Source organism: Salvelinus sp. IW2-2015, linkage group LG4q.1:29 (assembly GCF_002910315.2).
Source record: "Salvelinus sp. IW2-2015 linkage group LG4q.1:29, ASM291031v2, whole genome shotgun sequence".
In the NCBI taxonomy this organism is placed as follows: domain Eukaryota; kingdom Metazoa; phylum Chordata; class Actinopteri; order Salmoniformes; family Salmonidae; genus Salvelinus; species Salvelinus sp. IW2-2015.
The window spans coordinates 60,309,479-60,332,997 of record NC_036842.1 but is presented as its reverse complement, the minus strand read 5'-3'; the positions used below and the strand labels follow the sequence as shown (position 1 = coordinate 60,332,997).

General features: G+C 40.6%; 1 protein-coding gene across 2 annotated transcripts in view; it reads left to right on the top strand.

The window, feature by feature from the left end:
• The window catches only part of det1 (DET1 partner of COP1 E3 ubiquitin ligase), a 29,610-nt gene extending 7,190 nt beyond the window's left edge, over positions 1–22,420 (top strand). For both annotated transcript variants that reach the window (XM_023985222.2, XM_023985223.2), the window contains 3 exons: positions 18,648–18,838; positions 19,055–19,246; positions 20,231–22,420. In XM_023985222.2, coding sequence (XP_023840990.1) covers positions 18,648–18,838; positions 19,055–19,246; positions 20,231–20,420 — 573 coding nt within the window. In that variant the 3' untranslated portion in view covers positions 20,421–22,420. The remainder of the gene's footprint in view (positions 1–18,647; positions 18,839–19,054; positions 19,247–20,230) is intronic.
• The last annotated feature ends 1,099 nt before the right edge of the window (positions 22,421–23,519 follow it).

Here is a 23,519-nt window from a genome sequence, read left to right as displayed (position 1 = left end):
TAGTGAGTGTGTGTGTGTGTATATAGTGTGTATATATAGTCTAGTGAGTGTGTATATATAGTTTAGTGAGTGTGTGTATATATATAGTGTGCATATATAGTCTAGTGAGTGTGTATATGGTGTGTATATATAGTCCCAGTGAGTGTGTGTATATATAGTTTGTATATATAGTCTAGTGAGTGTGTATATATAGTGTGTATGTATAGTCTAGTGAGTGTGTATATATCGTGTGTATATATAGTCTAGTGAGTGTATATATAGTGTGTATGTATAGTCTAGTGAGTGTGTATATATAGTCTAGTGAGTGTGTGTATGTATAGTCTTGTGAGTGTGTATTTATAGTCTAGTGAGTGTGTATATATAGTCTAGTGAGTGTGTGTATATATAGTCTAGTGAGTGTATATATAGTGTGCATATATAGTCTAGTGAGTGTGTATATATTGTCTAGTGAGTATGTGTATATATAGTCTAGTGAGTGTGTATATATAGTGTAGAGGTCGACCGATTATGATTTTTCAACGCCGATACCGATTTGGAGGACAAAAAAAGCCGATACCGATTAATTGGCCAATAAAAAATAAAAAAATTGTATATATATATATATATCATACACACACACACATTTTTGTAATAATGACAATTGCAACAATACTAAATGAACACTTTTATTTTAATATAATACATAAATAAAATCAATTTAGTCTCAAATAACATGAGAACATATGTTAAAACGAACCACCAGCTTTCATGGGTCTTCAATATTCTCAGTTAAGAAGTTTTAGGTTGTAGTGCAGAAAGCAGAGCTTGACTGCATGGTCCCCTGTCAGTCTGCTCCTCCGCGAAACACAGACCTTATTTGAAGTAGATCAAGACATTCTCTATGGAAGACATGAACGGTAAAATAACGAAGGAACCCCTTTCAAGTTATTACAGGAATTATAACGCGTCGACTATTTCTCTCTAAACCATATACCTTTGACTAATCCGGAAACTATCACCTTGAAAACAAAATGTTTATTCCGTTCCGTATTTTATCTAACGGGTGGCATCCATGAGTCTAAATATTCCTGTTACATTGCACAACCTTCAATGTTATGTCATAATTACGTAAAATTCTGGCAAATTAGTTCGCAAAGAGCCAGGCGGCCCAAACTGTTGCATATACCCTGGCTCTGCGTGCAATGAACGCAAGAGAAATTACACAATTTCACCTGGTTAATATTGCCTGCTAACCTGGATTTCTTTTAGCTAAATATGCAGGTTTAAAAATATATACTTGTGTATTGATTAAGAAAGGCATTGATGTTTATGGTTAAGAACACATTGGAGCAATGACAGTCATTGATTGATTGTTTTTTATAAGATAAGTTTAATGCTAAGTTTAATGCTATCTAGCAACTTACCTTAGCTTACTGCATTCGCGTAACAGGCAGGGTCCTCGTGGAGTGCAATGTAATCAGGTGTTAGAGCATTGGACTAGTTAACTGTAAGGTTGCAAGATTGGATCCCCGAGCTGACAAGGTTAAAACTATCTGTGCGAACGTCCTAGGCCGTCGTTGAGATAGAATGTGTTCTTTCTTGACTTGTCCTAAGTTTTAAATAGAAGATTAATAGAGGTGTATTTTTTATTTTTTTTATCAGCAAATCGGCGCCCAAAATACCTGTGAATTTCGATTGTTATGAAAAACTGATCTGGCCCTAATCTCGGTCCATTCCGATTAATCGTCGCCTCTGAATATAGTGTGTATGTATATTGTATGTGAGTATTAGTTGGATAGGTCGTAGGTGATGCATACAGGGCTAGTGAGTGGGGTGTATATTATGTGTGTATGTTAGTATATGGAGTGGATATATATGATCTCAGTGAGTGGTGGTAATATCATACTTGGTTTAGTGAGTTGGTAATATAATAAGATGCTATGAGTGTGTGTGTATATAGTAGTGAGTGTGGTATATAGTTTAGTGGAGTGTGTACTTAATAGTGTGTATGTGTTAGTGAGTGTGTATATAAGTCTTGTGAATGCGTTTATGTTATTCTAGTGCAGTGTGTGTGTGTCATACAGGGGGAGACCAGCATTTGAATAAGCTTCCGATATGCAGTTTCCTACTTACAAAGCATTAGAGGTCTGTAATTTTATCTAGGTACACTTCACTGTGGAGACGGAATAAAACAAAAAAAAATCCGAATCACATTGGTTGATTTTTAAGTAATTAATTGCATTTATTGCTTGACATAAGTATTTGATCACCTACCGACCAGTAAGAATTCCAAGCTCTCACAGCCTGTTAGTTTTATCAATTTTAAGAAGCCCTCCGTTCTCCATCGATTACCATGTATTAACTGCAAGCTGTTTTGAACTTATGTACCTGTGTATATAAAGAAGACCAGCCTGTGGTACCACACTCAATCACAGACTCCAATCTCTCCACAATGGGCCAAAGACAGAGAGCCTGGTGGAATGGACATCAGGGATCGAATTGTAGACCTGCACAGGCTGGAATGGCTACAGCGAAACAATGGCAAGCAGCTTGGTGAGAAGCACGAACTGTTGCAGTGCAATTAGATTAAAAATGGAAGATAGTTCAAGATGACGGTCATCACCCTCGTGGTCTAAAGGCTCCATGCAAGATTCACCTGTGGGGCATCCAAATGATTCATAGAGGAACGGTGATGGGAAATCAGTCCCAGAGCTACAGATGCGGCAGGAACCTGGTCAATAGAAAAACCTGGAAGAGAGCCATGCGGACCCACAGTCTCAAAGAAAACCGATTAAGTAACCACTACGCCTGTCATGGATCTAAATCCGCAGTCGCTACTGCAAGGTCCCCCTTGCTTGGCTAAGCCAGCGCATGTCCAGGCCCGTCTGAAGTTGCCAAATGACATCTGGATTGATCCAAGGAGAGATGGGAGAAGGTCATGTGGTGTCCTGATGAGACAAGGAAATATGAGCTTTTTGCGTCTAAACTCCGACTCGCCTGGTTTGAGAGAAGAGGAGTGAGTACAGGACCCGAAGAAACCCCTCCATTACCGTTGAGCATGGAGGGGTAAAAACATGATATTCTTTGGGGATCTTTTCTGCAAAGGGGACAGGACGACTGCACCTATTGAGGGGAGGATGGGTATGGTGCCATGTAATCGCGAGATTTGGCCAAACAACCTCCTTCCCTCAGAAGAGCATTGACGATGGGTCGGCTGGATCCTCTCCACGCTTCGCACAAACGACCCGACAACCATCAGCCAGCGCAACAACGGATGGTCGCGTAAGAAAGCCATCTCCAAGGTCCGTGAGGAGTTCCTAGCAGTCTCCAAGACCTGAACCAATAGAAATCTTTGGATGGGAGCTGAACAGTCCGTATTGCCCACGACAGCCCGAAACATGAAGATCTGGAGAGGTAGTATTGGCGAGTGGGCCAAAAATCTCCTTGCTGCAGTGTGGGTGCAAACCTGTGCAAGAACTACCGTACGTATGAGTCCGGTACTTGCACAAAGGTTCTGTACCACCCATATTAAGGTTGTCGGCTTCCTGGATGTATCAAATACTTTATTCCTCGCAATAAAATGGCAAGGAATTACTAAAAATCATCACAATGTGATTTCTGGATTTTTGTTATAGATTCCTGCTACCTCTCACAGTTGACAGTGTACCTATGATAAAGATTAAGACGTCTACATTTTGTAAGTTGTAAAACTTGCAAAATCGCAGTGTATCAAATACTTGTTTTAAGTCTAGTGAGTGGTGTGTAAAAGGCAGAACCGTTCCTAGGCATGTCGTTGAAAACTAAAATCCAAATTCTTTACTTGACTTGCCCTAGTGGTCGATAAAGGATTAAATAGAGGTGTATTTTATTTATTTTTTATCCGCAAATCGGCGCTCCAAAAAGCCGAATTTCCGATTGTTAATGAATTGAACTGGCCCTACTTGAAAGTCGGCCTTCGATTAAATCAGTTCCGACCATCGTACTATATGTCTGTATGTCTATAGTCTATGTGAGTGGTGGTGTATGTATAGCTCTCGTGAGTGTGTATATTATACGTCCTTAGTGATTGTGTGTATATACAAGTGGAAGAAGCAACACAAGTATTTGAATACATGCCGATTTTGAGGTATAGTTTCTAGCTTTACAAAGCATGTAAGTTGGTCTGTTTATTTTTTCGTAGGTTATCACATCTTTCTATACTGTGCGTGGAGAGACGGAATCTAAAAAAAATCCAGAAATATTCATGGTTGTTTCTAAGTTAATGTAATTTTGCAATTTTGATTGCTGACTGATAAGTATTGTGATACGAGTTCAGTAAATAGCATAGACTTAATATTTGGTGAAGAACTTTGTTGCAATTGACAAGAATCATAGTTTCTGTATGTTTTATTGACCAGTGTTTGCACACACTGCAGCTAGGGGATTTTGGCCCACTCCTCCACCTGACATAACTTTTTTCCGAGTGCTTTTCAGTTTCGGGCTGTTCGGTGGGCAATACGGAGTTCGCCTCCACAGTTGTTCTATTGGGTTTAGGTCTGGAGCCTGGCTAGGCGGGCTCCTAGCAGGACCTTGAGATCGGCTGGTGCTTTACGGGGAGGGATCTCGTGGCTTGTGTTGCCGCTGGCTGTTGTGTTGGTGGTCGTTGGCAAGAGTGTCGGACGAGGATGCCAGCACGAGCCCGAGCTCTTGCATGCTCTTCACCTGAGGGAAGGAAGTTTTTGGCCAAATCTCGCGATTCGATCAGTGGTCGTCCCTGGGGGGGATCCTATTCTGGCGCCTGTGTTCGAATAGGGTGGCATGCTCGGCCTGTCCCGCGGTGTTGGGAGTATGAAGCTATGTTGGCTCTAATGCAAGTTTAATGTTCCACCTCTGGATCCGGCTCACGGTGTTGTGGGAAGGGTGCGTCTCTGTGGGCGGGTTGGTAACGTCAGGACCGTCTTTCTTCGCGGCAGACAGCCCGCGAGTTGAGTTTAGGCACCAAAAGCGGCCCCGCTATTCTTTTTGTCGCTTCAGGTCAGCGGAGCCATCGGAGTGGTGGTCCGATCTTCTCGCCGCGATTCCGGTCTCCCTGCTGGATATGTGCGGCAGGGAGGTTGTCAGTGTTGGTCAAAGGCTTCAGCGGCGGGTGCTGGGAAATGGCGGCCTGGATGGTAGCAGGTGGAGCCGTTTGCGTGCAGCTTGCCGGATTTCAGATCCCATTAAAGCGTACAGTGTGTTACTAGATGGTTTACTTGAGACTGTGGTCCCAGCTCTCTTCAGGTCATTGACAGTCGCTGCCGTGTAGTTCGGGGGCCTGTATTGTGCCCGTGCTTGCCTTGGATGAGTGCAGTTGTGCATGTGCGCCACGAGGTGAAGATCTGTGCTTTTGCGCCTGCTCGCGTCTGGAGGGTGATGGTACCGTCATCTTGACATCGTTCCCGATTTGTCTTAAGTATTGTGCAACAGTTGTTGCTTTCTAGCAAGCGGTGCGTTGCTTGCTAGTGTGCCTTGGTAGGCTTCATCGCGAGCCTCCAAGCCTTGGGCAGGTCGAGATACGAAGTTGTATTTGCCTGGATGTGTGCGTTGGAGAGCGTCTCTGGTTTGTGGCGATTGTGGGAGAGAATTGGAGTTCGGCTGTTGGGGAGGTGTGGCGTTACGGTGTCTAAATTACAGGGGAGTCAGTTCCACAAGGTGCAGTTAATAAGGTAAGTAGTGGAGAAAGGAGGGGCTTCTGAAAGCAAACTAACAGGTCTGTGAGAGTGAATTCTTCTGGTTGGTAGGTGAATCATAATACTTATTGGTCAGCAATAAAAATGCAATTTATTAACTTAAAGATTCATACAATGGTGATTTTCTGGGCATCTTTGGTTTAGGGATTTACCGTCTGCTCAACAAGCTTGAGAGTGTACCTATGATAAATTACGGACTCTACGTGTCTGTGCTGTAAGTAGGGAAACCTCAAAATCCGGCCATGTATCAAATACTGTGTTCGCATTCTGTGCTTATTTATATTAGTCTATTGAGTCGTGGCATAGATAGGTGCTGTGAGTATACTATGCTATGGAGTTGTGGTGTTGTGCTATCTAGTGCCGTGTGTGATAATAGCGGTTTGGAGTGTTTTTATGTGCTAGTCTAGTGAGTTGCTGTGCGTTTGCTTATAGTATAGTCTAGGTGAGTGTTTGTTATATTGATAGTTGTGCGTTTGGATATATGTCTAAGTTAGTGTGTTATATATAGGTCTAGATGAGTGTGTTGTTTATATTAAGTCTATGAGTGTGTTATCAGGTATATCCTAGTCGTGGGTGTGTAATATGCTAGTGAGTGTGGTGGTAATGTATAATCCGCTAGTGAGGTGGTTGTATGCATGTTCGTCGAGTGATGTGTTTATTGTCTATGTAGTGGTGTGTTCTAGTGGGTGTGGTGGGGATAGGTGTCTCGGAGTGGTATATGTAGTCTAGTGAGTGTGTATGTATAGTCTAGTGAGTGTGTGTATATATAGTCTAGTGAGTGTGTGTATGTATAGTCTAGTGAGTGTGTGTATATAGTCTAGTGAGTGTGTATATATAGTCTAGTGAGTGTGTATATATAGTGTGTATATATTGTCTAGTGAGTGTGTATATATAGTGTGTATATATACGCTAGTGAGTGTGTATATATAGTGTGTTTGTATAGTCTAGTGAGTGTGTATATAGTGTGTATGTATAGTCTAGTGAGTGTGTATATATAGTCCCAAACTGGGACATTTGCCATACCAAGCGGTGATGCAGCCAGTCAAGATGCTCTCAATGGTGCAGTTGTAGAACTTTTTGAGGATCCCTAAGGAGGCTGAAATCTTTTCAGCCTCCTTAGGGGGCAGAGGCGCTGCTGTGCCCTCTTCATGACTATGTGGGTGTGTGTGGACCCGTGTCGGTCAGTGCCGTTTATGAGGGAGGACCATTTTATTTTTTCATGAGCATGGCCTTACTTCTATTACAGCACGTTAGATGACTGTCATTCATATTCCATTCACCCAGCTCAATGTAACATTGATAGGTTTAGGCTACTACATGATACCCTAATTTTCTCTATGCCCGTCATGAGGTTACTACAACCTAGCCTATGAATGAAAGTTTACAACGTAGGTGCACACAGGTCGAGATACATTTTTTTAGATGACAGACAGAGACAGATGGACAGTGACAAATTCAATACCGCATAACATTCTCTTGCCTGCATCTAGCTTATCTAGGGTGTGGTCATTATTCCAACAGTGGCAAACAAGAGTTTCTATTGGACAAATGCAGGTATTTTTATCCCTGTTTTGTTTGATCCGTGTTTAAGAAACGTTTTTCAACAGAATCGGTGGATTGAATACACCTCTGATCACGCATTAACATAGTTAATTTTCATAACAGCTACATTGTATTCATTCTAGCCTCTCACCTTTTCCCTTAATTTGTGGACTCCAATGGAAAACGCATCAGCTGTATGTGACCAGGCGAAAAAACCTTTCCAAGCCAAACCATGTCATAACCGCTACACGCAGCCTACCTCGTTGTCACCATATTAGCTAAAGTAACGTCCTAGTCAACATAGCTAATAGAACTAAAGCGTTAGTAAACCCGCTACAGTCACACAGTCATGTTACAGTGTATAGTCAGTAAGCAGTTACACCGGCGGGCCCCACTGGCAATACATTAATAAAACCAAAAGCTTACCTTGACTTGGAAGAGTTCCAGTGTTGTGTTGGATAGTCATAGCCAGCTAGCTAACATAGCATCCCTCTGTTTGAGCTGGGTGTTTGAGTAACTAGCCAGCTGCATTTGCTAGCTAAGTAAGTGAAACTGGGAAAAAATGACACTTTCTCTTGCTTCTCCTTCATTTTTGAATAAATTAATTTGTTGAAAACTGTTCAACTATTTTCTTGCTCTGAGTCAACTACTTACCACATTTTATGCACTGCAGTGCTAGCTAGCTGTAGCTTATGCTTTCAGTACTAGATTCATTCTCTGATCCTTTGATTGGGTGGACGACATGTCAGTTCATGCTGCAAGAGCTCTGATAGGTTGGAGGACGTCCTTCGGAAGTTGTCATAATTACTGTGTAAGTCTGTGGATGGGGCTGAGAACCAAGAGCCTCCTAGGTTTTGTATTGATGTCAATGTACCAAGAGGAGGATGGAAGCTAGCTGTCCTCCGGCTACACCTTGGTGCTACCCTACAGAGTGCTGTTCAGGCTACTGTAGACCTTCATTGCATAATAATCTATTATTTAGTGACGTGAATATATTTAGTATAGTTTTATCTGAAAAGGATCACTTTTTCAATGTTTTACCATTTTTATTTTTTTGAAATTCACAGAGGAGGATGGTCCTCCCCTTCCTCCTCTGAGGAGCCTCCACTGGTGTGGACCATGTTAAGTCCTTAGTGATGTGGACGCCAAGGAACTTGACGCTAATGTTCCCTCTAAACTACGCACAGGCGCGCAGCTCCCCTGGGATTGCCGAGCAACAGAAATACTTTATCAGCCCATGGAGAGAAGAACGAGATTGAACTTCACTCAATTTTCTAGAGTTTTCCCTTTTAGTTAACACTGTCAGTGTTTCCCTTTACTGTGGCAATTGTGATCGAATCAATGCAATATTAGCCACTTTCAATGGAATATACTGAAACAAAACGAACTATGCAAGAGATGTTGTTTTAGGCAGAACACGTCGGAGTAGGATTCTATTGCATTGACACACACTACTCAGCCCGTAATGTACATAGACCAGTGCAGCATAACCAATCAGAGCTGCAGTAGGCCTATATGCAAATAGACCATTGCCATATATGGATCTGTGCCATTTACTTTGATCTGGACTGTCTTTACAGCTGTGGTCGTGAGTAGATGCGCTTGTGTTGAGATCAAAGCGACAGCTGCATGTAGCCACGTGTGCACATTTWGTTCATATCCTTTGCTAGTTAGTGAGTTATTAGCTCAGTTATAGATCATTTGTTGTCAGCAATAGGAGAGTGATTGCTTCCTACAAGAGCACGAAATGTGTGTACATTTCTAGACATCTTTAAAAAGTGAGTCAGGTAAAGAGCTTTTTTTATGTGTTAAAGGGGAAGTGTTGTATTTTGAGACAGGCTTGAATAAACTAAGTAGCCAATAGGCAGAGGGCATAATAGCATAATTTGTCTGATTCTCTGTAATAATGGTATGGGAATAATAATACATTTTATTTTGTAAAGTGGTTTCTTGCATCAAACAACACCATTTTCAGTCATCTCCTTGTCTAAATGACAAGTGGATAAGCAGGTTAATGTCAAGCCCTGCATGTTTTTTTCACAAGTCTCATGGAATGTAGTTTTACTCAATGATAGAACAGCTATTTCCATGTTAAAATGTAATGGGATGCATTTTCTCCATCGTTTTTGATGGTAGGCCACTATGGTAGACCTACATGATGATCAAATTGCCACAGTAGCCTACTTGGCCACTTATAAAACTGTAACTTAAAGCGGGTACAGCCTGTGTTCACCGTAAAACTGTAACTTAAAGTGGGTACAGCCTGTGTTCACCGTAAAACTGTAACTTAAAGCGGGTACAGCCTGTGTTTACAGTAAAACTGTTATTTAAAGCGGGTACAGCCTGTGTTCACAGTAAACGTGAATTTTCAAAACAATCAAGTTTGCGCTCGGGGAACATTGCTTGACACTCTCTAACAGCCCCGTCGATGTGGGCGTACTCTCCCCTCTTTCTCCTATAGTCCACGATCAGCTCCTTGGTCTTACTCACGTTTAGGGAGAGGTTGTTTTCCTGGCATCACACTGCTAAGTCTCTGACCTCCTCCCTGTAGGCTAACTCCTCGCTGTCGGTGATCAGTCCTACCACAGTCGTGTCTTCAGCAAACTTGATTACTAAGCACACACACCTGAGGGGGCCCCCGTGTTGAGGGTTAGAGTGGCGGAGGTGTTGTTTGCCTACCCTCACCACCTGCTGCCGGCCCGTCGGGAAATCCGGGGAGCCTCATTTATCAATCATGGGCAGGCACAAATCTGTGCGTAAACCATTTGTGGGATCATTTCCATGCAAAGTGTGAGATTTATTAATATGAACGTTGGCTTGAGTGTGTGTAAATTTACACACAGCCTTGACCATGCGCACGCACAGTGCCAAGTGGTGGAAAAGGAACTGCTTGTCAAGCGTAGAGTGGGGAAAATGTGTGAAATTGTGAGTAATCATTAAATTTCCAATTTCATTGTATTCCCATTATGAATTCGTGCAACATATCTTGACATGCCAATTTGACCACATCAGTGCATTTGTTAGGATAATCCATATAAAGTATATGTCATTTGTTAGGATAATCCATATGAAGTATAGGTCATTTGTTAGGATAATCCATATAAAGTATAGGTCATTTGTTAGGATAATCCATATAAAGTATTGGTCATTTGTTAGGATAATCCATATAAAGTATTGGTCATTTGTTAGGATAATCCATATAAAGTATAGGTCATTTGTTAGGATAATCCATATAAAGTATAGGTCATTTGTTAAATTAGAGGTACTGTAGGACTACGTGTGAAAGTGAAACCATTGTTGATATATTATAAAATACTGAGATAATGGGATATCGAATGAGAAATGGCTGATCTTGCTCTGTTGGAAGATTTGGTATTTGCTGCATTTCACAGAGAGTGTTTTATTTAAAGACTGGTGGTGGTTTTTCTGCAGAAAGTACAGATTGGTTTTGGGAAATTATATCTGATGAGCCAATCTTATAGGATTTTTGCAAGAATTGAAAACACATTTTTGGTAATGTAGTGTATGTGGACACCTGCTCGTCAAACATTTCAGTCCAAAATCATGGATATTAATATGGAATTGGTCCCCCCTTTGCTGCTATAACAGCCTCCACTCTTCTGGGAAGGCTTTCCACTAGATGTTGGAACATTGCTGCAGGTATTTGCTTCCATTCAGCCACAAGAGCATTAGTGAGGTCAGTTCCAATTCATCCTAAATGTGTTCTTTGGGGTTGAGGTCAGGGCTCTGTGCAGGCCAATCAATTTCTTCCACACCGATCTTGACAAACCATTTCTGTATGGACCTTGCTTTGTGCACAGGGGCATTGTCATGCTGAAACAGGAAAGGGTCTTCCCCAATAACAGCACTTACAGTTGACCGGGGTAGCTCTAGCAGGGCAGCAATGTGATGAACTGACTTGTTGGAAAGGTGGCATCCTATGACAGTGCCACATCGAAAGTCACTGAGCTCTTCAGTAAGACCATTGTACTGCCAATGTTGTCTATGGAGATTGTTTGGCAGTGTGCTTTATTTTATACACCTGTCAGCAACAGGTGTGGCTGAAATAGCTGAATCCACTCATATGAAGGGGTGTCCACATACTTTTGTATATATAGTGTACTTTAAAAAGACAAACTCATGCCATTCCGGTCCACATCCAAGTGCTATCAACCCTCGGGTTTTTGGCAACAGGCACTTTTCAGCAGGAGCTTGCTGATCGGCATCTCACAGCCCTCGATGAGCCAATGTTTTGGTTGCAATCATCAGCAAAACAAACTGTAACGTATACCATTTCCATACACCATCGCACAACAGGTTGAAGTCAAGAGGGGTTTCTTTGCCATGATCCTATCAATGGGTTCCCAAATACGATCGGCGCAATAGACGGCACCCACCACATCGCCATAAAATCACCATCCCTAAACAAGGCTTCCACTCTTTATGTGCAAGTTTTGTGATGCGCAAAATAAGCTGCTGAATGTGGTGGCAAGCAGTGGTGTAAAGTACTTAAGTAAAAATACTTTAAAGTACTTTTTACAAATTTTTATTTAAGGGGTGGATCAGCTTAATATTGCGGAAAGAATGTTGCTTTCAATGTAATTGTCTGCATCATTTCCAATCCCCCATATTTTTTGGGTAAATATATATATCCATACATGTATGCATACATATATACATACACATACCTATATAGACATACATACTTTTTAAAAGAATATACCTTTATTATTATTCCACTCAAACCCTACCACCGATCCCCCAATTGGAGTAAACTAATAAACGCTTCTGCTTTTACCTTCAATTTATACATCTTATACATATTTTACAGACACAGTCTACTTTAYAATAGTTCTCTCTTGTTTGTTCTTAGTCCTTCCTCTATTTATGATGTCCATCCAGTTTGATTTCTATTTGTAACTGCTATTTCACAAAAGTTCCGAACCTATATACATTTTACAGATCTCGTATGCTTTACATTGTTTATCTTGTTATTAGTCCCACCCTTCAGCTCCATTCAACCCCTCCCATCTATCTCTCAACACCATCCATTTCGGATTTCTATTTGCCATATATTTTTCAACTGTGCTGTGATGCTTCACAAAAGAATTGAACCTTCCTATTCTCATAGCTTCTACAGATTGTAAATAAATAAAATGTTTTGCTAAAATAATTATTCTATTATTGATTGACTATGGCTTTTCAAATCACCCAGTATTGCTATCTGTAGCGTTAGTTCTAGGCAAATGTTGCAATTCTTCAGCCATTCCTGGACCTGTGACCAAAAACGAGCTACATTTACATTTAAGTCATTTAGCAGACGCTCTTATCCAGAGCGACTTACAAATTGTAAAGTTCATACATATTCATCCTGGTCCCCCCGTGGGGAATGAACCCACAACCCTGGCGTTGCAAGCGCCATGCTCCACCAACTGAGCCACACGGGACCACTACATACGGACAATACCAAAATAAATGATCTAATGACTCTGCCTCCTCACAGCAGAATCTGCAGAGCTGGGAAGATTGTATCCCCCATATATATAACATTCTATTAGTTGCAAGAATTTTGTATAGTAATTTAAATAGAAAAATTTGAAGTTTTGAATCTGGCGTTGTTTTGCGTATCAATTCATAAACCATGTGCCATGGAATGGGTACATCGAAAATCTCTTCCCAACTATTTTGCAATTTATATGGCACAGCTGTCAGTTTTTTGGTCCTTAAATGAAATTGGTATATGTTTTTATTTATCACACTTTTCTTTAACCATTTATGTTCTTTAATATAGGGCCTACATACAAGTTCCTTACTTTTTTCCCCTTCTACTTGCCTCTTCCATTTTTGTGGTAATGCTGCAATTAATTGGTYGTAATTTTGGGTAGAGCAGACATTTCCATATGTCTGTGTTAGCTGCATGTGTGACAACTCCACCAGTCCTATTTATGATATCATTCACAAAAATTATACCTTTTTTAAACATTTCTTCGATAAATAGTTTTTTTTAACAATTACTATATTTGAATTTAACCACAATATTTGTACTATTTGTTCCGTCCTTTCAGGTGGATTAAACTGAAATTGCAACCAACTTTCTAAGGCTTGTTTAAAAAATAAAGATATTTTGGAGATGATTTCCTTTTCAARCAACCGAAAGTGAGCAGGTGTAATCTGAATAAASGGAAAAAGGCCCTTCTTGAACATAGGATGAGMCATTCGTACCAATYTACTAGAGAACCAGTTTGGATTTAAGTATAACTTTTGTATGACTGATGCCTTTAGTGAGAGGTCTAATGCTTTAATATTTAATAATTTCTGCCCTCCGAATTCATATTCGTTATATAAATAGGCCCTTTAATTTTATCTGGCTTGCCGTTCCAGATAAAATTGAATATTTTTTGTTCATATAATTTAAAAAGCAGGTCACTAGGTGTAGGAAAACCATAAGCAAATAGGTAAACTGTGATATGACTAAAGAGTTAATCAGGGTGATTTTTCCACAAATAGACAGGTATTTTCCTTTCCATGGTAGCAAGATCTTATCTATTTTTGCTAACTTTCTATAAACATTTATTGGAGTGAGATCATTTCTTTATTTTGGGATTTGTATACCGAGTATGTCCACATCTCCGTCAGACCATTTAATTGGTAGACTACATGGTAATGTAAAATGTGCATTTTTTTAGTGTTCCAATACGTAATATGGTACATTTATCATAATTTGGTTTTAATCCAGAGACGATAGCAAAAGTATCTAGATCCTCTAAGAGGCCGTGGAGAGACTAATTGTGCTTTTAAAAGAAAACAACATGAATCATCAGCGTACAATGACACCTTCGTTTTTAAGCCACGGATTTCTAATCCCTTAATATTATTGTTTGATCTAATCTTAACAGCTAACATTTCGATGGCAATAATAAATAGATATGCCGATAGTGGACAACCTTGTTTTACTCCTCTAGATAGTTTAAAACTTTCTGAGATGTAGCCATTATTTACTATTTTACACCTAGGGTTACTATACATAACTTTAACCCATTTATTAAGAGATTCCCCAAAATTGAAATATTCTAGGCATTTATATACACTGCTCAAAGAAATAAAGGGAACACTTAAACAACAGAATGTAACTCCAAGTCAATCACACTTCTGTGAAATCAAACTGTTCACATGCTTCAAAATTTCACATGCTGTTGTGCAAATGGAATAGACAAAAGGTGGAAATTATAGGCAATTAGCAAGACACCCCCAATAAAGGAGTGGTTCTGCAGGTGGTGAACACAGACCACTTCTCAGTTCCTATGCTTCCTGGCTGATGTTTTGGTCTCTTTTGAATGTTGGCGGTGCTTTCACTCTAGTGGTAGCATGAGACAGAGTCTACAACCCACACAAGTGGCTCAGGTAGTGCAGCTCATCCAGGATGGCACATCAATGCGAGCTGTGGCAAGAAGGTTTGCTGTGTCTGTCAGCGTAGTGTCCAGAGCATGGAGGCGCTACCAGGAGACAGGCCAGTTCATCAGGAGATGTGGAGGAGGCCGTAGGAGGGCAACAACCCAGCAGCAGGACCGCTACCTCCGCCTTTGTGCAAGGAGGAGCACTGCCAGAGCCCTGCAAAATGACCTCCAGCAGGCCACATTCTATTGTTTCCAGTACTTGTCTTATATTATCTCCAATGTATCGTCCATGTAAAAAAAAAAACTCTGATTAGGATGAATAATATCTGACAATACTTTTTTAATTCTATGCGCCAAGCATTTTTCTAGGATTTTTGCATCACAACACTGAAGTGTAAGAGGTCTCCAATTTTTTTAATGGACTGGATCTTTATATATACTACTTTAAAGTTTTGGTGCTGTCTGGTTAGCTTAATATAAGGAATTTGGAATTATTTATACTTTTACGTTTGATGCTTAAGTATATTTGAGCAATTAAATTTAGTTTTGATACTTAAGTATATATAAAACCAAATACATTTAGACTTTTACTCAAGTAGTATTTTACTGGGTGACTCACTTTTACTTGAGTCATTTTCTATTAAGGTATCTTTACGTTTACTCAAGTATGACAATTGGGTACTTTTCCCACCACTGGTGGCCAGGTGGAAAGCATGACTCGTTCATTCTGCAGAACAGCAATGTTGGACTATGGGCCTACGCATAAAGGACAGAGCTGTTGAGGATGAATGGCTTATTGAGTGTTGTCTACTCATTTGAAGTATTTTTGCCATTGATAAAGCAACTTGAATTATCCTAATGGTCCTCTTTGTAGCTATTTTTATTTCATTTTTACTGAGCAAGCCACAACTGAGCTAGCCAAATAAAACCTTTTGGTTGTACTCAATCTCTGACACTAGCACCTCTATTTCAGTCTGTATTTAAAACTTCTTAGGTCTGCAATCCCTTTAACGGGATCGATATGACAACAGCCAGTGAAAGTGCAGGGTGCCAAATTCAAACAGAAATCTCATAATTAAAATTCCTCAAGCATACAAGTATTCACACGCATTTTAAAGATACACTTCTTTTAATCCACCACAGTGTCCGATTTCAAAAAGGCTTTACAGCGAAAGCACACAAAACGATTTTGTTGGTCACCGCCAAATCACAGAAAACACAGCCATTTTTCCAGCCAAAGACAGGAGTCACAAAAAGCAGAAATAGAGATAAAATGAATGACTAACCTTTGATGATCTTCATCAGATGACACTCATAGGACTTCATGTTACACAATACATATATGTTTTATTCGATAAAGTTCATATTTATATCCAAAAACCTCAGTTTACATTGGCGCCATGTTCAGAGATGCCTCCGAATGGCAGAGCCACATCAAATAACAGAAATACTCATCATAAACTTTGATGAAAGATACATGTTTTACATAGAATTAAAGATAAACTTGTTCTTAATGCAACCGCTGTGTCAGATTTCAAAAAAGCTTTACGGAAAAAGCAAACCATGCAATAATCTGAGTCGGCACTCAGAGCCCAATCAAGACAAAAATATATCCGCCATATTGTGCAGTCAACAGACGTCAGAAATAACATTATAAATATTCACTTACCTTTGATGATCTTCATCAGAATACACTCCCAGGAATCCCAGTTCCACAATAAATGTTTGATTTGTTCGGGAATGTCCATYWTTTATGTCCAAATAGTTACTTTTTTTAGCGCGTTTGGTAAACAAATCCAAAGTCACGAAGCGCGTTCACTAAAAGCAGACGAAATGTCAAAAAGTTACGTAACAGTCAGTAGAAACATGTCAAACGATGTATTGAATCAATCTTTAGGATGTTTTTAACATAAATCTTGAATAATGTTCCAACCGGAGAATTCCTTTGTCTTCTGAAGTGCGATGTATCAGAGCTCGCTCTCACCTGAATGCGCATGTTCAGGTCATGGTAGACCTTACTCAATCCCCTCTCATTCGACCCCCCTTCACAGTAGAAGCATCTAGAAGCGTCTAAAGACTGTTGACATCTAGTGGAAGCCGTAGGAAGTGCAAAATGACCCATATCCCACTGTGTATTCGATAGGCGACAAACCTCAGATCTCCCACTTCCTGGTTGGATTTTTTTCTCAGGTCTTTGCCTGCCATATGAGTTCTGTTATACTCACAGACATCATTCAAACAGTTTTAGAAACTTCAGAGTGTTTTCTATCCAATACTAATAATAATATGCATATATTAGCAACTGGGACTGAGGAGCAGGCAGTTTACTCTGGGCACCTTTTCATCCAAGCTACTCAATCCTGCAGCCATAAGAAGTTAAAGGTACGGGTTAAAGGGATGATTTTGACCATATATACACGGAACAAAAATATAAAGGCAACATATAAGGTGTTGCATGAGCTGAAATAAAAGCTCCCAGAAATGTTTCATATGCACAATAAGCTTATTTCTCTCAAATGTTCTGCACAAATTTGTTTACATCTCTGTTAGTAAGCATTTCTTCTTTGCCAAGATAATCCGTCCACCTGACAGGTGTGGCATAACAAGAAGCTGATTAATCAGCATGATCATTACACCGGTGCACCTTGTGCTGGGGACAATAAGAGGCCACTTTAAAATGTGCAGTTTTGTTACACAACACAATGTCACAGATGTCTCAAGTTTTGAGGGAGCGTGCAATTGGCATGCTGACTGCAGGAATGTCCACCAGAGCTGTTGGCAGAGAATTGAATGTTAATTTCTCTACCATAAGCCACCTCAAACGTCGTTTTAGAGAATTTGTGAGTACGTCCAATCGGCCTCACAACCGCAGATGACGTGTAACCACGTCAGCCCAGGAACCCCACATCCGTCTTCTTCACCTGCGGGATCGTCTGAGACCAGCCACCCTGACAGCTGATGAGACTGAAGAGTATTTCTGTCTGTAATAAAGCCCTTTTGTGGGGAAAAACAGGGGCTGGGCTCCCCTGTGGCTGGGCCGGGCTCCCAAGTGGGTTGGCCTATGCCCACCCACAGCTGCACCCCTGTCCAGTCATGTGAAGTCTTAGACTAGCTTCTACGCAATATTGATTAATAAGGTCCCAGGATCCAGTTGCAGAGGGAGTGGTTCAGTCCCAGAGTTTGGATGAGACTATGGTGTTGAACGCTGAGCTGTAGTCTATGAACAGCATTCTCACATAGTTATTTCCCCTCTTGTCCAGGTGGGAGAGGGGCAGTTTGAAGTGCAATTGAGATTGCGTCATCTGTGGGTCTGTTGGGGCGGTATGCAAATTGGAGTGGTTCTAGGGTGTCTGGGATGATGGTGTTGATGTGTGTCATGACCAGCTTTTCAAAGCAATTCATAATCACAGATGTGAGTACTACAGGGTCATTTAGGAAGGTTACCTTGGAGTACTTGGGGAACTGGGACAATGATGGTCAGTTTGAAACATGTTGGGATTGCAGACTGGGACAAGGAGAGATTGAAAATGTCTCTGAAGACACTTGTCGGCTGGTCTGCGCATGCTTTGAGAATGCACCCTGGTATTCCGTCTGTGATTGTTAATCTGTTTAAGCATTTTGCTCACATTGGCCATGGAGAGCTGGTTGACATAGTTATCCGGACAAACTTGGGCTTGCACGCAAGGCAATGTTATATTCCTCGAAGCGAGCATAAAAGGCATTTGGCTCGTTTGGGAGTTCTGCATCGCTGGGCAACTCATGGCTGGGTTTCCCTTTTGTAATCCGCTATCTGCAAGCCCTGCCACATACGACGAGCGTCTGAGCCGGGTTAATAGGATTCCACCTTCCTCCTATACTGTAGGTCGGGGTTCATGCTCAGTCTCTATTGCTTAGAAAACGTATTCTGATTTGAAATATTGATTTTGTCTCCGAGTGCAGCTATATTTCAAATATGATTTCTTGCTAATGCGAAAGTGCATATCCTTTTAATTCCTAACTTCATATTTGTCTGCTCTTCTCTCAGCCCTCATTCTTTGTGGTGTACAACATGGTGTCGACAGAGGTGTTGGCGGTCTTTGAGAACACTTCTGACAAACTTCTGGAGCTGTTTGAGAACTTTTGTGACCTGTTTCGGAACGCTTCGCTCCACAGCGAAGCTGTTCAGTTCCCCTGCTCAGCCTCCAGCAACAACTTTGCACGGCAGGTTCAGAGAAGGTATTGTTGGTCGGGGAGGGAGGCTTACCACAGGGCTAACATGAAAATAACTCCATACTGTGTGGCACAATCCAAAGGCTAGTAAATTGAACCGATTTAGAGAAATTAGCATCTAAAAAGTATTCCTTCGAATTGTTCTGCTAAGTGACTCTGAAATTACACCTTGTTTTGTTCCATTGACAATGTGAATTCCTACTGTTTATCCCTCCTGGTCAGGTTCAAAGACACCATAGTAAACGCAAAGTACGGTGGTCACACTGAGGCGGTGAGGAGGCTGCTGGGACAGCTGCCCATTAGTGCTCAGTCCTACAGCAGCAGCCCTTACCTGGATCTTTCCCTCTTCAGCTACGACGACAAGTGGGTATCTGTGATGGAGCGGCCCAAAACATGTGGAGACCACCCCATCCGGTAACATTGGCAAGATAATGCTGATTTCTAAAATGTGTTTGTCTGTCAAATAAACATTTGTGTGTTGTGCCCTGGTAAATATTACATTTAATCAATCAATTCTACCCTAAAACCGTCAATTAATAGAACAGGTGTTTATTTGCTTCAACCGCTGAGCTGCCTTGGTGTGTGTTGAAGATATCAATCATTCAGCGCGAGATAGAGATTCTCTTTGATTCCACCGGAGCAGACTGGCAAAATGAGTGAATGCAGAATTCCACTTTTTGACCAGGCGTGTATTAAAAACGAGCATTCATTATTATTATTAGCTAAACTGTGAAACGATGCCCAGACATTATAAGAGGCCGGCACTTGTTGGAAACTGTGTATAATCAAAGTTTTATGGTAATGGTAAACTCTCTTGTTATTAGAAGTAATACATTGGTTTGGAAATGGATATAACATACAATAACATACATTATATGACAACTTTTGGTATACCTGTGTGTTCTTAGATAGACTTTTTTTTAGATACTGCTAGATTCTGGCAATTAAACCCTTCTACTTCTACAGAGTTAGATGAACTCGTGGATACCCTTTTAGTCTCTGCGTGCAGTATGAAGAAAGTTGGGTAGTTTTGCGAGCCAATGCTAACTAGCATTAGCGCAATGACTGGAAGTTTAAAGGTACACTAGCATACGCAAAAATAGGAAAATATCTAAGAACTAAGATATCTTGCTTGTTACTGGAAAAAAACTAATCTACTGTGTTGACTGCATTTTTGGGATTCTCCAATGCATAATCTAGCATACATGTAGAATTTCAGTCATTGCGCTAATGCTAGTTAGCATTGGCCTGCAAGACTATCTGTAACTTAATTTAGACTGCACGCAGAGACATAAAAATTGTTTCCACGATTTCATCTGACTGGGTAAGTATAGAAATCTCATTGTATCCCTTGCATTTGAAAGAGCTTAGACTGTGTTTTTCTTATTAACTCTGTAGATTTTATGCTCGGGACTCTGGATTGCTGAAGTTCAAGATCCAGGCAGGCCTGCTTGGCCGGCCCATTAACCATGCCGTCCGGCGGCTGGTGGCGTTCACATTCCACCCCTTTGAGCCGTTCGCCATCTCAGTACAGAGGACCAACGCTGAGTATGTGGTGAATTTCCACATGCGGCACGTCTGTGTATGAGAGGAAAGCAGTGGACTAGACCTGGAGAACTGTGTCGAGCAAACAGCGGCCATTCTGCCTTTTCCTCTCCCCCCTAGTGTGAGGAACAAAATAAGACTGGACTGTGGGAGGATCCAGTTGAAGTTGAAATGGGGAGCTTGGGATGGGGGGGTGGGGGGTGGATTCCTTACAAGACCAAATATGTTTTGGCTTGCTTTCAAAATCTGCTTTTCCATATCACCACATACCTTTTTGTTTTTGGTCAAATTTTATTCTTACACATGTATTTTTATTTTGTACTTTATTTCAATAAGTGATTTAATCATTGATTGTGATTCTTTAAGGTTATTATGAATATTTTGCTACAGTAAAAGCTATTTTTCATAATATGCTTTGCGGAGTAGACCTAGTTATTAGCCTGATTGCCCCCTTGTAGCTCAGGGGCCTCATTTATATAACCGTTCTACACTAGATACCTGCCTGCGGCATTTCTGAAAAGATTGCGCACGTACAAGAATATATGCATGTTTCCAGTTAGCTTTGGGACACAACATTGTGACACACAGTCTTTATATTGGTTGGACTCCCTGAGTTGTGCATCGTTCTGGTGGGTGGTGACAGAAAATAACCCTAACACAATTTAGCTGGCTTCACCAAAACATTACGTTTCCTGTAAACAAAACCATATGTATGGTCTCTAGAAACTCTACTTACCAGACGTAAAGTGAAATGTGTCACTCGCTATCAAATAAACATCTGAATCCAACTTTAGTTCAAACCACACCATATTCCTGCTGTGTAAACAGTGTTAGATTTTGTGGTAGGAAGTCTCGCATGAAGGTCTAATGGCAGCCCGCTGTCTAATTTTGCAGGAATATGGTGCGGTTTGGACAAAATTTGGATTCTGACGTTTATTTGACACAATTCACTTTACGTCTGGTAAGTAAAGTTCCTAGAGCAGGGTTCTCCAACCTATTCTAACATGAGAGCTACTTAAAAAAAGGAACCATTTTTTTTTTTTTACATGTCATGAGTTACTCATATAAAAAAAATAGCTTTCAAATAAGCACATTCTTCTCTCCCCTGCAACTCTTCCCAGGTCCTTAGTGTACAAGAGAAAGTAGTGCATGTTTTTTGTCAATATACCTGGTAAAATAAAGGTTAATTAACAACTCTGAGGGGGGCCCTATAAAATTATATTTTTTCCCTCAAATTCTGTTTGATATTTTCCCAAGTTTTCTGAGTTTTTTTTTTCTCGTTTTTTTTTTTTTTTTTAATGTACTCTCAAAATTGCAATTGTTTATAGAGAAACAACGAAATTTGATTTTCTGAGTCAATGTCAATGATTAAATCACATCTGAAGACCATTTTTTTAAGGTCTGGAAGTAATTCTACTTTAATTGTGCATCTGGCCCTTTAATTGCGCATCTAGCAAGTGAGGAGTGTGCTGATCTGGAAATGGTTCTGTACTGCTGCTGCTCATTTCATGGCAAAGTTAGCAAATAACAAATAATACATACAAATGATATACATACTCGTTATATACTTCTGCCAGGTAAGCCTATTCTGCGGATAACATTTAATTGACGGTTTTGGGGAAAGTATTCATGTCAACCCACAAGACGGTTATCACATCAACTGGCTACACACAGAGTGATAGACAAACGCGCGCACCACACAAATTTCCAGCAATATTGCTGGAAATTAATTGGCAGATATTTTGTTAGGTTTAGCTTTTTATGCCAATAGTCGCTAACCAGGGGTGGGATAATGTCAAAGTTACGTTGATTAGGTAGTAGCTGGGAGCTTGGGGTGTCTGATATTTGTTTATGACAGTATGCAGTGGAACACTGAAAATTGCATGTACTTTCACATGTTGTGCCAACCACCAGAACGATGGACATTTCAGGGAGTCCAACCAAGACTCCCGCTGTTGTGTCCCAAAGTTCGTTTCCAGTTATAAATCAGACCCCTTCCTGAAACTGCGCGCGTGAACGAGCATTAAAACGGCCTGAAAAACACCCACTATTCGCCTTTTTTATAGCGACAATAACACCATTATTTGCTGTATACTTTGGACGTATTGGAATTAGGCTAAGGCCGTTTCTAAAGGAAATAGCAATGGCTAACTTGACCGAATGTTTTTGGAGGTGATGGCAGAATGTTACACTTGCAGTGACATTTGCAGTAGGCCTAGGCTATCTGACAGACAAAACGTTTCTGAAAGACAAAAACAATTGCAAATTGCCGTGGACCTGTAAATCGATAGTTTGAATTTAATAGGGCTTAATGTTGGCATTTACTTTTTCTCGAACATATATGCTGCACTGCCCGCAAATGCTGAAACATTGTCTACTTAGTGCTAGCCATACACACTTCAACGAAAAATATAAATTGTCCACGATTCCTTTCTGATGCATAGAGAAAAATACTTGAAATAATAGCCTATCTAATAGGCCCAATTAAAAGAGAGATACATATGGTAATTTGTTGAGGCAATGGCTACTTCGGGAATATGCACCCATAGCCAGAAAAGGTGAGTAATTTATTCTGCAATGGTATGGAAATATGTAGGCTACTATGTTTATAAATGAAATATTGCCTACTCGCGAAGTATGACATTACAGTATTCAGACTTAAGCTACAGAAGTAGCCTACCTACAGTCGTCTATTCCACCGTTAAACAACTGCGCTCTGGATCGGATGGCATACAGCGAAATACTTGAAAGTTGATCTATTTACTACTGTGAAGTGGGTCCAATTAAACGAGAGATGGGACGAATGGTGTCCTAAGATGTAAGCATATAGGCTACCTCGTGAGTATGAAACCATCACAGAAAAGGTGAAGAATTTAATATGCAATGATCATGGGTTTTAATAAATTATAGCCTAGCAAATAGATGCCTATTTCTAATTATACTGAACAAGAATATAAACGCAACATGCAAAAATGTCAACGATTTTACTGAATTATAGTTCATAGAAGGAAATCAGTCAAATGAAATAAATTCATTAGACCCTAATATATGGATTTCACATGACTGGGCAGGGGCGCAGCCATGGGTGGCCCACCCACTTGGGAGCCAGGCCCAGCCAATCAGAATGATTTTTTCCCCGACA